Here is a 16,873-nt window from a genome sequence, read left to right as displayed (position 1 = left end):
TTGCATCAGTTTAGTCTATTGAATATCTGGGTGCAGGCATGTTCCCCATTGCATGGAATATTAATCCATAATGAGTGAACATCCAATCCATGGTATATTTTACCTAATTTTTGTGGGATCAGGGCTTTGTTAGCCATCAGAATTAAAGATAGTTTACAAAGTTCATGTGCACTTAAAGATAGAGAAATCAGGCCCTCACCCTAGCAGTATACTTCCTTCTATCTTGGGTCATATCTGGCTGTGGGGTAGAAATCTTGTAATGGAGAGGATTGATTATAAAAGATTTGAAATACTCTAGGCACTTACATTCTCTTAGAGATCGTTCTGATTGGAATTCATCTCCTATTATCCCTTTTGCGAATTCATCATCCGAATTTCTTTCTAGCATAACTTTTCTTTTCCTTTTTTCCTGCCCAGGCCCTAGTAATGTTAATGGTTGCTAAGTCATGTTAACCTTTTTATGTTTATGTTGACTTTATGGTCTGTTACAGTGGCTATTAACAGCATTATCTTGGTTAATTCAAAACATGTTTGTCATAATTTACAGTAGCTTACTAGATCCCGACGGGTTTATATTGAAATACACATTTTCAATTAAAAAAGGAGTATGTGAAAATTCAAGAAAATCACCAGGGAAAGTCTTGATTAATTATCAATTTCAATCATGCAGCAAGAATTATCTGTTCACATTTCTTCATTATAATAGATGTGACAATTGACACCATTATTGTAACTTTATTTATACATACAAACATACATACATATATATATATATATTTCAAATGCACTGTGCAGTCCATTCTCCATTGAATTCAAAGTTGCTATAGTCATCAGCTTTCAGTCTGAGTTGTCCAAATTACATCCCAAATCTGATCCGAGAACTCCAAGACTATGGGTAAGCATTATTCCAGGTTTCTGTTGCATATCAAAGCCTTTTGCTGCATCTAAAACTGTCTTTTCAAATTTCAGATAGCGATGGAAACTCTTCCACTTGAACTTGTTCGAACAAGGTGAGGTCCACAAATTTATGAATATCACTCTGAGAAACAAGTATAGTTGGAAATGAAATAGAAAAGTGAAGAAAGAAACTTATGTTTATTTATGCATCATATTGATAATTTGTGCTTGATTATATGCTAGTGGCTTTCAAATTGTAATTCGCAAATGTTGGAAACTTCAATCGCTTTGATTAAATGTAGGGTAGGAAGATTGTTTTGTCATTGGTTGAAATTGCCCCTCTCTGTAGAATTGTATACTAAACACAATTTTATAAATAAAAATGCAACTTTTTTGAAGGTAACATGAGAAACATGAAAATAAAGTATCAAACTCATAATACAATCCATGGGATTGAATAATTACCTATATTTCAATAGGATTCGATCAACCTATACTTGGACGATGAGTAATCCAATTTCCCACCCTATCCTCCTTTCCAAGTAGATACCAATCATGGTAGAAGATCATTTTTATCCTATTCTTCCACCATCAGGTGCACCAAACACCCTTTAAACATATAATGAAGTAAAATTGTCATACGAAATGAATCAGAAGGTGAAGCTTCTAGAAGAGATGCAGATATTAATACATGCTTCTTCCTACCTCTTGTGACTGGGAAAGCTGAATGAAGTCAATAAACCATATTGAGGAAATACTAAAGATGCAAATGCCTTGCTTCTCCATCTTATTATTAACTTCTTGCAATTATTACATGTTCTTTGTTTTAGAAAAATAAGTAAACCTATAATGCACTGAAGCTACTACTGATTATTTCTTATTCTCAGTCCCTCCCTTTTTGTGTGATCTCCGAGAAGCATACAATGTGAAGCACTGCCAGCACATCTATGGTGTTCATTGGTTCTCTTGGCAAATTAGCAGAGCATTTGACTCCAATGCTAAGGACTGATATAAGGCATTCCCAGATGTTCCCAATGCTCATGTCTCTGCCGCTTTGGCCAGTTTGATTAAAGACTCCTTCAGTTTCGAATTTGATTAAAGGAACAACTATCTCCACCAGACAATCACGCAGAGCCATCTTAACATAACCATGTAGGTTCCGACTCTCCTGTAAACATGCTGCTTGTGGGACATTTGCTTGTACACAACTCCATTAAAAGGATGCCATAGCTGTACAAATATGCAATTACAAACACTTCAAGAAACTGCCACTATATCTGGAAAAGGTCAAATGCTGAATGTATCAACTTTACTAGATGATAAATTAAACACAAAATCGTTTTATATGTCATATAAACTCAACTCTATCGGAAGTAGGAACTAATAGGGAAGGGAATTGCCTGGTGGAATGTATCCCATAGTTCCTCTTTGAATTGCTTTGCGCCTAAATGGATCAGTCAGTGGTCACTGTTAGAATTTAGATTTTCTCTCTAGATTTGTTTTCTATTGTTTGACATAAAGTAATGCCACCTTTGACTTAGAAGATTTGTCTACCTAATGCTAAGATGTGTTAGATTTTTGCATTTCAAGCTTTCTATATATAAACTACAAAATGAATGAATAAAACTGCAGAATACTTCTTTGTTCTCTTTTTTTCATATTTCTGCTACATGATTTTACTACCGAAGAAACCTTGTTAGCAAGAAATCACTAACATGGGCAGTAAGGTCACTATCAAGAAGAAAGTTGCTTGGCTTTAGATCACAATGGACAACCGGCCTGTCAAATTGGGAATGCGGTTTCAGCCCCTGGACTAGATTCAAGTTTCTTGATTCCTGCTGCTTAGTTGAAACTGGATGTAGCCAACTTTCTAACGTCATATATGGCATAAACTCGAACACCAAAGCTTTGAAGCCGTTGCCTTGAAAATCAATAGTTGAGGAAGAGGAAATGATCTTCACAAGGTTCCAATGCCTAAGGTTCCTTAGCACCTCACGTTGAGCCTTGACAGTCTTTAGAATCCTCTTTAGACGGAACACTATCTTCCCTTACCAATTATGTTGGTTGAAGAGAAACCCTGAGTTGCATGGAGGAGCTCTGCATGTATAGGAAAGTTTTGGATATTTCTTTTTTTAAAAAGCTGACCCAACGGTTGATTGCAAAGTGACATGTCTAGGACAAAACAATGAATGAATTGATATGGGTGGGGAGATTTACAATTGAATCTGGTAACACACCTCTCAGGTGATTTTAGGGAAATTACAAGAGGCTTAGATTGGTGCAATTAGTCAAGGAAGTAGAAAACTTAAGTCAAGGGGGTTGCTGCCAAAATTTAAGGCTTCCAAATTCTTCATGCCATTCATACCCGTATATTATCAAGTAGAACGAGTCCTGAGGAATTGGCTATTGATGCTAGAATAGGCCTGAAAACTTGTTTTGCCCAGATTAGGGAGGGTCAAGCCTAAGTCAGGTGAAATCTGGCCCATTCAGCTATGTGAAAAATGAATCATGGACGAATATTTATAGAGCTGTTTAGGATGTGATTTTAGGGAACTTACAGGGCTTAGATTGGTGCAATTAGTCAAGGAAGTAGAAAACTTAAGTCAAGGGGGTTGCTGCCAAAATTTAAAGGCTTCCCAAATTCTTCATGCCATTCATACCCGTATATTATCAAGTAGAACGAGTCCTGAGGAATTGGCTATTGATGCTAGAATAGGCCCTGAAAACTTGTTTTGCCCAAGAATAGGGAGGGTCAAGCCTAAGTCAGGTGAAATCTGGCCCTATCAGCTATGGAAAAATGAATCATGGACGAGATATTATAGAGCTGTTTAGGAACTGTACCCGAGAATCTGCTTGAAACCAACTGAAAGAATTTTAAGTTGGAGAGCCGTCCAAGCTCGACAGGAATGTTTCCTTTAAGGTAGTTCTCCATCAGAGAAAAAAAAAGGAGAGACGAGATGTTCCCAAATGAAGGGGGAATTGTTCCTCTGAAATAGTTCATGGCAAAGTCGAAGAAGATAAAGCATCTTAGACAAAGAACCTAGCTCGATAGGAATTATATCTCCAAGCTCATTTGCATTTAGGTTGACAACTCTGAGGTTCCAATAATGAGTTAAGGTTATGCAATCCACTAACTTCTTGAGTGCTGATAGATGCAAGACTGTCATTGTTTGATGCCGACGACTGCTCGTTACCTCCTTTGCCAATTGTGGAAATGAAGAGAATTATTCCATGAGCTGATGACCCTGAAAGGATCAACTAGTATTCGGGCCGTGATGGCAGGCAATGCTTGTCTGTCAAGGGGAATAATTTAGCTAGCCTAGCAGATTGTATTGCTCCAACTGTTCATCATCTTCTTAAAGATTGCTTTAAACCAATTCGAAGCTTAAATTTTTCGTGCAAATGCCTTTGTATGCATTCTTTATGATTCAAATTATGAATTAGAAACAAAAACCTGTGATTATGTTCAGAAGTAAGCAGGACATGGCTGAGAAGCACCATGCTTGTAATGGCCAAGGCTTATAATTGTTACTACTAAAGGTAAACCTGTGGATTGCACATGGCCTACCTGCTCAGTTTATACCTCTCAAGATGCGACTCACCCACCGAACACATCACAACTCCCCTAAAAATTTGAGAGTCATGCCTAAGCGACCAATTGAATGCAATAGGAACCTCAATGGTCGAATTTATTCCTCCCTTTTAAAGGGGGCGAACAAATGATCTAGTATATGGCAGCCCTTTTTCACCTTTATTAAAGGCCACTTATATGATCAGAAAATGCTTCGAACTCTTCATTGTATTATTAAAAGGTATAACTAAAAGGCATACATGTTCTGGCGCTCAAATTTAAAGAAAGCAAACCAACAGCATACTTTATTCCAATATGGACAGTCGAAAAGGCTGAAATATTTACTCAACTGAAAACTCAAACAACATGGTGTGTTGATACCTGTTACCAGGTTGAACAACAACTGATGGGAAGTTTGGTTGGTTTATGGCATTTGGAAATCCCTGTGTCTCCAAGCATAACCCAGAATGTTTATTATAAACAGCACCTCCTTTCCCAACAACTCTATTCACATAGTTAGCAGTGTAAAACTGCACCCCAGGGGCACTGGTCCACAAGTTAAGGACCCTTGCACTCGATGGGTCCTTCACTTTGGCAGCATGTTTCATACCCAATTTTTCTTCCCCACCACCAAGCACATAGTTATGGTCATAACCCAAGCCTACCTCCTGGATTGAAGTACCAACCTTCTTCTCAGCAGTGAAGTCGAAAGGGGTGCCTTCAACTGGCATGATTTCACCAGTCGGAATTGTGTTCTGATCCACAGGAGTTATATGCGATGCCCATATCTGAATTGAATGGTCAAGTATGTTCCCTGAATTGTGGCCTGCTAAGTTCCAGTAAGTGTGTTGAGCTAAGTTAATTGGAGTGGCCTTGTTCTCAGGCACTGCTTCCATGTCAAGTTTCATTGTTGTGCTTGAAGTTAGAGTGTAAGTTGCAGTCACAGACACATTGCCTGGGTAACCTTTAAACAGGAAAACAGTAACATTAGAGAGAAAAAAGATGTATACATACAGAGAGAGAGAGAGAGAGAGAGAGAGAGAGATAAATTACCTTCCTCCCCATCAGCGCTGTGATATTTAAAGGTAATGGATGGGTTTTCACCTTTCTTATATTCTACCACCTCCCATATTTTCTTGTCAAAACCCTTGAATCCACCTAAAGGAAAGAAAGAAAAGAAAAGATACAAAAGGAATGAAATTTGATTGCTACATACATTCACACAACAAATGCCTCTGTGCGGAAACAATGGGTACATCTGAAATGGGTGTCAAAGTCAATCAACAGCAAAACTATTCATTACCAGTAAAAGAAAAAATTATTATAGGTTAATATAATGGCCCTTCTGACTGACAACAAACAAATTTAAGAAAGTCAAGTTTGCTGTTGCAAATTCGTTCTCTCTATTTTATGTCTGTCACTTGCTGTATCTAAAAACAATGCATGTCTGCCTAGCAAATGATCGTATAAACAAGAGTTAGGATGGACTCCCAATTCTCAATAGTCACAACAGAAAACTTATAAGGGAAAAAAAAAGGAATGCAAAATTGATTCGCAGACCCAAGCCAAATTAATAGATAGAGCAAAGTTCCAAGAATGTTTTTGACTTTTTCTCTCATATAGTTAATAGCATATAGAATCAAAAACATAAATACTTTCCATTGCATCATCCATCAACAACCAATTGAAGCATGCAGAACATCAGTTTGATCTAGTTACTGCAGTCTCATTCTGGTCAGCGAAGATTATGACAAATGTCTTTTATTATTTAAGAATTGACGGAAAATATTAAAGGCCAAACAAATAGAGTGAACAAGATAATGAAAGTTCTTCATCATTCCTAGACATGACAATTTGAATCAAGCTTCAGCGAACCACCATTTAACAGACCATAGTTAGATTTTTCATTTTCAAGCAAATTAAATAATGCATGAACCGATTAACAATAATGTAAATTACAAGGAAAAACAACAGCACAAAAGATAGATCAAGAACAGTTGAGAAAAAAAGTAAAAAAGAAAAAGACAATTCTATACCATGGAGACTGTTTGGGGGGTTGTTGATTGGCAAAGAGTATTCAACTCCATTAAGAGTAAACTTGCCATCTTTGATCCTGTTTGCCACCCTTCCCACAATGCAGCCAAAAAAAGGTGAAGCACCTTGCTGATCACATGTAAATTAACCCAAAGATTAACATAAAAAAAAAAAAAAAACCATTCACTATCTCAACAAGCTATCAATTTGTCACCCAAATCACTTCCCAGTTCCCACATGTCAAAAATTTCTTTCTTGTGTAAGGGATCAGTATTACATAGCCAGAAACGAATCATTGTGTACGGCAAATTCCAAACATGATTTTCAAAAGAATCAATGTGGAATTAAATCTTCGAAATTGAGAGACAAGAGAATTTACCACATATGGTTCGAGAGTGTCGAACCCCAGGACAACATCAGCTAATTGACCTTCAAAGCCAAGAAGACCCATTGATCATTAACAATTCAGCATTCAGAAAAGAACAATAAATAAATAAAAAGATTAAACAATGATTAGATTTAACCAGGAAAAGCAAAGATTTGACGGAGATTACCGTTCTTGTCAGGAACAGAGAGAGAGGTGACAGTGCAGCCATAGTTGGTGATCTTAACTTGCATGGTTCCATTGTTGAGCTCGAAGATCTCTGGTTGGCCCGCCATTGAGACTTGAGTTGATGTTCTGTCTTCGGAAGTAAGAGAGTTTGACAGAGAGAGACTTTGAGAGCATTTTGGTACAACTCGGTTTGGTTGTTTATAAAGGAATCCAGTTCTGTCAGTGTTGGAAGGTCTTACGTCACTTGTGCGATCCTAATTCCTTTCTCCGCGCCACGTAGACAGCCCTTTCTCCTATGTATCGAATATTATCCAAACAAATCAGATCTTTAAGCCTTACTACTTTCTACATCTATGATTCTGATTTGTTCAAATACTATTAATTTAGACTTCAAAAATCAAACACAAAAACTTGTTTGAATTTTGAAAAATAATTCAAGGATTTTTTTGAATTATTACTCATAAAAACAAAATAAAATTATTTTCAAAACAAAAAATACAATTTGAACTCCTTAATGACTATTAAATCCTAAGATTCGATAACTTTTTTTTATTTTTTTTTCAAAAAAAACTGTCTTAACTATTTCTACATTAATAAGATTTGAATATTTAATTTCAAATTTGTTAAGTAGCTGGATAAAACATTCAAGATTGAAATTAATCAAATAAATAAATAATATACCTTTTCTTTAAAAATCAGTCTATTTTGAGTTATAACTAATATATATTTTTTATTAAAATCTAGTTATTTTTCTTCCCTTTTCCCACTTTTTTTGGCATAATACTGAAAAAGGTCTTTAAATTATTTAAAAAATTTAAATAAGTTTTTATTCTTTTATTGCGTTCAATCGAACTTTTTAACTTTTATTTTGAATCAAATAAACTCTTATAAATAATAATTGACTAATTGTTATTAATCAAAATGTAATTTGTTATCTTATATCTACATAGCATTGATTTAGTGTTGATGTGGAAGGTAAAAAATATTACATGATAATGTTATCATATGACATTAGTATGCCACATCATAATTCATTATGATATGTTAGCATGTTATATAATTATCTATTATGATATATTAACATGCCACATTAATATCATTTTGACCACGTTAATATCATTGTGACTAATTATCACATGACATAAAATTACGAGTGATGTTTTTACTAAGTTAACAATTAGTCATAAGAACTTGTTTGGCTTAAATTAAAAATATAAGAGTTTATTTGATTCAAAATAAAAATATAGAAACTTAATTGAATGTAATAAAAAAAATTATTTGAATTTTTGTAAATAATTTAAATTTTTTTTATATACTATGCCTTTTTTTTAAATTGATACGTAACATTTGTACTGTTATTTATTTTCAATCTAAATAGTTTTTCTTTTATTTTTTCTCAAGAGAATTGTTTTCTTTATTTAACAAATTGCCATTAAATAATTTCAGGCATAATGCTAAAAAAAACTCTTAAACCATTCAAGAAAATTTAAATAAACCTTTTTTACTGAGTTTAGTTAAATCTCGTACTTTTATTTTAGGTCATATAAGCTTTTATGATTAATGATTGATTGATTGATTGCCATTAGTTAAAATATCACTTGTCATTTTATATTCTCATGGCATTAGTATGATGTTAATGTAGAAGGTAAAAAATGTTATATGATAAAATATTATATAATAATGTTATCATACTAAATTAACATATCACATCATCATCAATTATGATATATCAGCATGTTATATTTTCATCAATTATGATATATTAGTATGCTACATTTTCGTCAATTATAATATGTTAGTATGCCAAATTAGTGCCACGTTGCATAGAATAACAAATAATATTTTGACTTAGTGAATAATTAGTTAATAAAGGTTTATTTGGTTCAAATAAAATTATAATTATTTATTTAGTGTCTGTTTGGCCTGGCTTATATTTAGCTTATCTACTATTTAAAAGTAGAAGCCGAGCCAAATAGGATTTAGTGCTAGTTTTGGTCTGACTTTTTTTCAGCTTATCTATCTCTTAAAAGCAAAAGTCAGGTCAAACATAAATTTTGAAAAACTCTTAAAAAAATTAGATGAAAATTAAAATAATATTTGTTGATTATAGTTGTTGAGATAATATTGTTTATGGAAGTGAACTTTGTTGTAAAGACATCAATAAATATAACATGATTTTTTTAAATTATTACGACCACCCTAAATTTCTTTTCTTCTTTATGAGTTCTCCTCCTTTAGATTAAAGTTTAAGTAGTCGACTCACTGCTTTCTTTATCTCTTATTTTTTTTATTTGATTCAATTTTTCTTTGATTTTATTTATTTATTATTATTCAATAAAAAATTATTTATGAATTATGTGTCACTTATAAATTATTAGTTGAACTCTTTTTCTTTAAACTTTATGTTATATAAAACTCTTTTTTATATTTTTAAAATTTATTTTAAATAGATAAAAAATAAAGTTAATTTTTTTTTATTTTGAGCAAAAATTCATGATTAATGAAAAGTTATTTATTAAATACTCTCTATGATAATTTTAACTAAAGTTAGAGTTTATATAAGTTGTTTTACTAAATAACTTATCTATAAAAAAGAGTTTATAAAATGTAAATTTATCAACAATTTTAATTTAATTTTAAAGCTATTATTTTTTATAAGAGTTTTATAATACTTTTAAGTTAAAAAAAAATCAAATATGCTCTTAAATCAAATAAAATAAAAAAATTTAATTGAGTAATAAAAATATAAATATTTATTAAATATTTTTAAATAATTTAAAATTTTTTTAGATATTATGCCATTATTCTATTCCAACACTTACCTATTGACTTTATTGGATTCAAAGTCGATTTTTTTTTTAAAAAATAAAAAATAGTAACTTAACCGATCCGAGTCAAATCTCCTTTATTCCTTTCTTTTCTTTCCTCATTTGTCATTCTTTTTTTACTTCTATTAGAATTATATACACACAAAAAACAAAGGCAAAACAATTTTGCTTGGGAATAGAGGTGTCTAAGGGTCGGAAAAATCAGGTCCAACTCAGGAAAATTATTATATTAATAAATAATAATTTATTTAATTTTAAGGTTAATTATATTTAATCCCACTAAAAAATATTATTTTTTATTTTTGATAAATTCTAGAAATTTGTAAAACCCAATTTCAAAAATTGTAATATATCATTGATGAAAAAGTAGTACTAAATATCATACTTATTTAAGACCCTCCCCTTACAGCTGGAGTTATGAAGTGGGATATGCTTGGGATGGTAAATATTTTTTTCCAATTGAGTTAGGAATATTTTGTGCAATAAATATATAATAACAATTATGTTATCATATCTAATTGTTGGTGCACATTGATATGTACAAAATATGTAAATGCCATTACCAGAACCATCACGGTGGTATTTATAGTAGTGCTTTCAGATAATAAAATAAAATTTTAAATAAAATCTTCAAACTTACTATAGATGAGAAAGAGAGAGGTGGAAAATGAAGAAGAATCTGGAAATATGCAACTCTCAATAAATTCAACAAGCCACATGTCTCGTATATAAAAAAAGTTAAAAAAGAATTTGAATAGAAAAAAAAATCTAATTCAAATCTAATTTCAAAAAACCTCAAGACCATGCTCTAAAAACCCAATTATGAGCCCAACTCCATCAAACCTCATGTCCACGTCCCAAAAACCCAATCACGTGTCAAGCTGAAAACCCTCCAAACTTAACCCCATCAAACTTGAAACCTACACCCCAAAAACTCAACCATGAACCCAACCATCAAACTTGAAGCCTACGTCTCAAAAATCCAATCGTATGTCAAGCCAAGAACTTGGACACCACATGTTAAAAGAGAAAAATCTAAAATCCATTAGGAGAGAGGAGATGAAGATAGGAAAAGAGAGTAACAAGCAATGCATTAATTGAAGAAAAAACCCTCAATTAAGTCCAAAAGTTCAAGTAAGTAAAAGCCCATAGATGTAAGAGCGCCAAATGTCAAGACAAGAGGCTTGCCAAGTGTCAAGCTGGGAGTTCTTTGGAGCTTCTATAAATTATAAATTTATAATTAAAACTATTTTCAAAACGTGAATAAGTATTATTTTATGGTTTTAATATTAATTGATTTCTGCTTCTTACTTTGTCTCCAAGACAAGTAATGAAAAGAAAACAAAAGTAAAATTCTTCAACTTTCAACGGTTGTCAAACAAGCAAACATGGGTCACGTGGAAAATAATATGTACACGTCACTTGCAGCCCACGAAACCATATGAAAGAAAATTCTTCATATATTTATATATCAAGCTTTGAAAACCTGATAGATAGGGGAAGCCAGCAGGCCTCTAGAGGAAGTCCAAAATCTATCTAACCCTGCACTGCACCCATACGATTGCCATTGATCTACTTTCTAAGTTTGGTTTTAGTGAAACAAAGTGTGCTGCCGCAGCCAGAGAGAAAATCGCAGTAAAATCAATGGTGTCAGTGAAGCTGCAGAAGCGGCTGGCTGCCAGCCTACTCAAGTGTGGTAAGGGAAAAGTGTGGATCGACCCCTACGAGGTCCTTCAAATCTCCATGGCCAATTCTAGTATGTCTCCTTTTGTTTTATATCATATTCATCTCTAGGTTTCTTTTTTGTGTTGTTTTACAAGTTGCTGTATATAATCATAATGATAATAAATATACCCTGTACTTAGTTTGATTTGACACAGATTCAAAATATATTGATTTTGATTATATTTTTTTATAATAATATTTTTAATAGTTGCAACTTAATGAGATCCAACTTTAGAGATGAGTATAAACTTTTTAATTAAAACAATTAGATTTATGACTTTGATTGTCTAATTTAAAAATATTATGTATTATGAAATTTTTTTTAAAAAATATAAATTCATGAGAAAGGATTATGAAATAGAGAGAAACCAATAAACTATATGTTTAAATTGAAAGAGTTGTTAATTTTTGGAACAAAGGCCTTTAATCTTCAAGCTTCAAGCAGAGTTGTAATGTTGCATCTTGGTCTCGGGTTGGGTATTTCCGTTGCTAGTAGCCCTTACCCAAGCTAAGCCTAGCCCAAATATCTAATGATTGAAACCCAATATATCCTTTAAACAAATAGATGTTACATTTTTATAAATAGGCATGGTACCTAAAAAAATTTCTAAATTGTTTAAAAAATTTAAATAAATACTTATTATTTTATAATATGCGATGAAATTCTTATACTTTTATTTTGAGTTAAATAAATTTTTATTATTAATAATTGTTAATGAAAATACATTCTATGTTACGTGACATTGACGTGATATGTTAATCTATTATAATAGATAATGATGTAACATAATGACAAAATTATATAATATTTTTATCCTTTAAGTCAGCATCATGTTAACACCACGTTAATGTTATGTCATTAGTTATAAGAGCGTATTTAATCAAAACAATAAAAAAATAATGACTTGATTAAACCTAATAAAAAAACAAGAGGTTATTTTAAATTTTTTTAAATAGTTTAGGAGTTTTTTAATGCATTATACCTTACAAATATTATTAATGAAATAATTAAAATATATAAAACAAAATATTACTAAAAGTTAATTCACAATTTATAGTAAATTTTTATGTTACACATAATAAGAAAAATAATTATTCAGGCTGTGTGGAGTTGGGTCAAACTTAAGGCTGAGGCCAACCTAACAATTCACAAACATCAGTACTGTCCGAAACTCACCCAAAGTATAAGAGATGGACTAGAGTTTAATGCATTTGCATGGCACATGAATATTATTGCAGGGATGGACGTAAGAAAGCTTGTCGAGGACAGTCTTATCATCAAGAAGCCTAACGTAACTCACTCAAGATGGAGATGTAGGCAAGCCCACGAGGCCAAGAGAAAAGGAAGGCACTCCGGATACGGGAAGAGGAAGGGAACAAGAGAAGCAAGGCTACCGACCAAGCTTCTGTGGATGAGAAAAGCCAGAGTACTAAGACGTCTCCTTCGAAAGCATAGGGAAATGAACAAGATTGATAAGCATATGTACCATGACATGTACATGAAGGCCAAGGGAGGCGTTTTCAAAAACAAACGTGCACTGCTTGAGAGTATTCATAAGGGTAAGACTGAGAAAGCGACAGACAATGCTGTTTTTGATCAGTTTGTTGCTATCAAAGCCAAGGGTAAGGCTACCAAGGAGCGGATTGCATGGAGGAAAGAAACTGGTGTGTTGAATAAAGCAGCTGCTTATTTGGTTTAATCAAGGAAAAGTTATACCTTTTGTTTTTTTTCTTTTAGTTGTTATTCTCGTGATATGCTGTAATTTTAAGATTTTAGCACGTGAATTGCACGTGAATATTTGTATTTTATTGATTTTTAAATAATAATTATATACATAATTGCAATTTTTGTAATATTATCTTATAATTTATTCAAACCTATTAGAATTGAGAAAAACATTATATATCTAATGAAAGTCATCCAATGTAATTGAATTATTTTTATTTATAAATTGGATAAATATTTTATAATAAAACATTTAAAATAACTGTTTTAAAAATATAATGAATAAATATATCTATTTTCGTTAATAAAAAATCTTGCCAACATCAGCATTTTCCCCAACAGAAATCCCGTGTCCCCTTCCGTGCCCCGTTAATATATTCATGCCATCTATCCTATCATGGCTGTAGATTTTAACGGCGTTTGAAAGGGTTCGTGCTCAAAACTAACGGCATTGAAATAACGTTTTCTCTGCATCTTTTTGTACTTCTTTCCATGGTCAAAGGTAAGTAAATTTTACTTTTTTCTTTTTAATTCAACAACTTAAAAAAATATTTACCTTTTTTTTTTTTTACCATTTGTTGATGTTATATTATGTTACAACATTAATATATATTTCAACATCCTTTCCTTCTTGTTGAGAGACAAACATTAATGTATAGTTTAACTTAATAAGAATCCTTTGTTGATACAGATGTGATAAAATGAAAAAAAATATTATATACTGAATATCTTCATCCCTCTTTTCATCATAAATGTTTCTTTGATTTTGACTTTTTTATTCTTTTTATTTTTGCAATTTATTTAATTTTAATTCAAATTTGATATATTGTTATCATTGCTTGCGTTTAATTAATTAATTTTTAAACATACGGAATGAAATTCTATTAAAGTAGCGATGATCCTTGTATAAATTTAAAAGATAACTAAATTTATTTATTTTTTTAATTTTTTAGATTATGGATAATGAAATTACAAATGTAATGAATAAAGATCAATTGTGCTGAAGATTAGAATTAATCGAAGATGATAATTTCCTCATCAATTGAACCAATGGAGGAGCAGGATTCATAGCAAGATAAGTGTTCAAACATCATTGATTCTAATGTTAATATTATGATTTCAACTCATGCAAATATGTCAAAAGAAATTATTCTAAGAGTTGGAATGGAGTTTGAAACAACTTAATTAAATTATTTAGTTAAGTTCAAGGACTAATTAACAACTTAATTGAATAGATCAATAAAGTGTAAGGACTAATTAGCAAATTACATGAAAAATAATGTAAAAGCTAATTAGCGTTGAAGTTGGACAAAAGTATAAATACCTTACTATAAGCCACTCTTAAAAAAAAAAAATTACGAGATAGGAAACCTAGTCACATGTGTGCTACCTCTAGGTGCGTGCAAGAGAGAAGAACGATTTTCTTTTTTGACATTTTGACAAAGGTGATTATGCGAAAGAAGTATTGCGAACACTCTCTTACTAGCACATTGAACGGCTTAGCAACCCGCCCTAACATATGGATTCTCAAAATCATTGTGTGGACGAGCATTAGAGGCTATGCATTTGGACAACTTTGGTTTGCGACAACTAAGCTTTGTGAGAAGACTTTCTAAAAGTTGACTGGTATTATTAAGACAAGAAATCCTACTTTTCTTTGCCCCTTGGTAATGATCAAATCATACCTTTAATATATTATATTGTAATCATCCAAAATTCAATGAAAGTGACCTTGGGAGGAGAATTGATTCTTAGTTTCAATTCCGCTGTGTTCTCATATTTATGTTTATTTTATTTTTGTTTCAACTGTTGATATGGTATATATTGAGTTACACAAATTTATAAACCTTTCAAAATCAAATTGAAGATGTAATGCTTTGCATATCACTCTACACGAGTAAAAACATTGGCTAGTGCCTGAATAATTTTCAACTTTATAATGAAATTTTATGTTATAATTTAATTTTATTTCAAAAGTGAATAATTTTTTTTATTTCAAATCGAATCATTGACTTGATCCATGATTATCCTTTAACCAATTTTCAGCCAAATTCTGAATTTGTCGCTGTCTGAAGGTAAATTAAAAGAGAAAAAATTGTAGAGAGCAAGTAGGTAATGATTTTACTTTCCTTTTTATTATTTCATACTTAATACTTTCATTTTATAATTTGTAAATCCAAATGAGCAATAATCTCAAGGCGAAGTTGAGAAAGTTGAGGTTGCCACATGTCGATGTCTTTAGGAGGGAAAGCATTATTAACGTGCTTTTTGTCATTTATGATATGAAACGACATGATATAAGAATTCCTTGACTTCTTTGAAAAGATTTTATAAATGTAAAAATATTTTTGAATTATGGAAAATGTCGATATCAGATTCTAAAGGAGTGCCAAAACAACTAGGATGTCTAATAGAAAATTTTCATTTCATGCTCAAATAGGAGGAAGTGAGCTAGTCGAAGACGTTGCTGAGCAAGAATTGTAAGCTCAACTAGGGCATCAAGGTAAATTAAAAAAATAAATTGCAGAGAGAGTAAATAAACGACTTCACTTTCCTTTTTATTACTTTAATATGTCCTATTTTCATTTCATAATTTGTAGATCCAAATGAGAAGCGGATTCAAGTTGAGAAGGTTGTTGAGACTCTCATGCTTAAAAGACACCGAAAATCAAAATCTTTGAGTAGGAAAAGCATTATTGGAGTGCCCTCTGCCATCCAAACTATGAAATGACAAGTTCTAGATACTTCTCGATTTCTTTGGAAATAATTTATAAATGTAAAATCACTTTTCACCTCGAACATTTAATTTATTAGTTAGTACATTATCTTTCACTTAAAAGAGCAAGTTTCAAATCCCTCCTCTCCCAATTATAAAAAAAAATAATAACTTCACTTTTCTTTTTTAGGGCTTCATATTTCATAATTAAGAGATCCAAATGAGAAGCAATTTCAAGTTCAAGTTGAGAAAGCTATTGCCACTCTTATGCTTTAAAAACGCCAAACAATGTCTTTGAGTATGGAAAGCTTTAGTGTGTGTTCTCTGTCTTCCACACTATGAAACAGCAAGTTCTAAGTACTTTTTTGACTTCTTCAAAAAATTTTTATAAATGTAAAATATTAATGTCGATATCGGATTTTAAGGAAGTACCAAGACATCTAAGAGAACCGCCAAACAAGAAACTTCTTATTTTGGACGCATTTATATTTATAAAATCCTACTACTTAGTCATCAAAAATCCCTAACCACTGAGAACTCTTACAAGTGTATTTATCTTTTAAATAAACTTAATAACCAAGTAATTTTAAACCATTACTTAAATGCAATTTTCAATGAGATTACTAGTATATAATTTTATTTAATTTTACTTATGGTTAGAAAATTGCATTAAAAGGTTTGAAAAATGTCATTAAAGTAATGGTTCTTAATAATGATACACGAATTTTAATAATTACAACAGTTAGAATTCTTGGAACAACACCAAATATATAAAAAATATAGATACTGACCTAAAAATAATATATATATATATATATATATA

General features: G+C 31.5%; 3 protein-coding genes across 3 annotated transcripts in view; 2 read left to right on the top strand and 1 right to left on the bottom strand.

Moving 5' to 3' along the window:
* The window catches only part of LOC110422702 (Vacuolar protein sorting-associated protein 26), a 7,708-nt gene extending 5,930 nt beyond the window's left edge, over positions 1-1,778 (top strand). Inside the window, 3 exon segments of the mRNA XM_089784624.1 lie at positions 386-417; positions 766-895; positions 970-1,778. Coding sequence (XP_089640750.1) covers positions 386-417; positions 766-895; positions 970-1,014 — 207 coding nt within the window. The 3' untranslated portion in view covers positions 1,015-1,778.
* A 2,885-nt stretch (positions 1,779-4,663) lies between these two features.
* LOC110422625 (Galactose mutarotase-like superfamily protein) lies at positions 4,664-7,240 on the bottom strand. Its single transcript, XM_021436619.2, has 5 exons — positions 7,057-7,240; positions 6,882-6,931; positions 6,505-6,631; positions 5,522-5,626; positions 4,664-5,432 (listed from the first exon to the last, which is right to left on the bottom strand). The coding sequence occupies exons 1-5, from the start codon at positions 7,160-7,162 to the stop codon at positions 4,810-4,812; spliced, it is 1,011 nt and encodes a 336-aa protein (XP_021292294.1). The 5' UTR covers positions 7,163-7,240; the 3' UTR covers positions 4,664-4,809.
* A 4,141-nt stretch (positions 7,241-11,381) lies between these two features.
* On the top strand, positions 11,382-13,467 carry LOC110422600 (large ribosomal subunit protein eL19y-like). Its single transcript, XM_021436583.2, has 2 exons — positions 11,382-11,639; positions 12,848-13,467. The coding sequence occupies exons 1-2, from the start codon at positions 11,528-11,530 to the stop codon at positions 13,306-13,308; spliced, it is 573 nt and encodes a 190-aa protein (XP_021292258.1). The 5' UTR covers positions 11,382-11,527; the 3' UTR covers positions 13,309-13,467.
* Positions 13,468-16,873: the final 3,406 nt, after the last annotated feature.

Source organism: Theobroma umbraticum, unplaced genomic scaffold, assembly GCF_002168275.2.
Source record: "Theobroma umbraticum cultivar Fairchild unplaced genomic scaffold, ASM216827v3 scaffold_146.0, whole genome shotgun sequence".
Taxonomy (NCBI): Eukaryota; Viridiplantae; Streptophyta; class Magnoliopsida; order Malvales; family Malvaceae; genus Theobroma; species Theobroma umbraticum.
The sequence above is the reverse complement of the archived record's forward strand: the minus strand, read 5'-3'. Positions and strand labels throughout refer to the sequence as shown.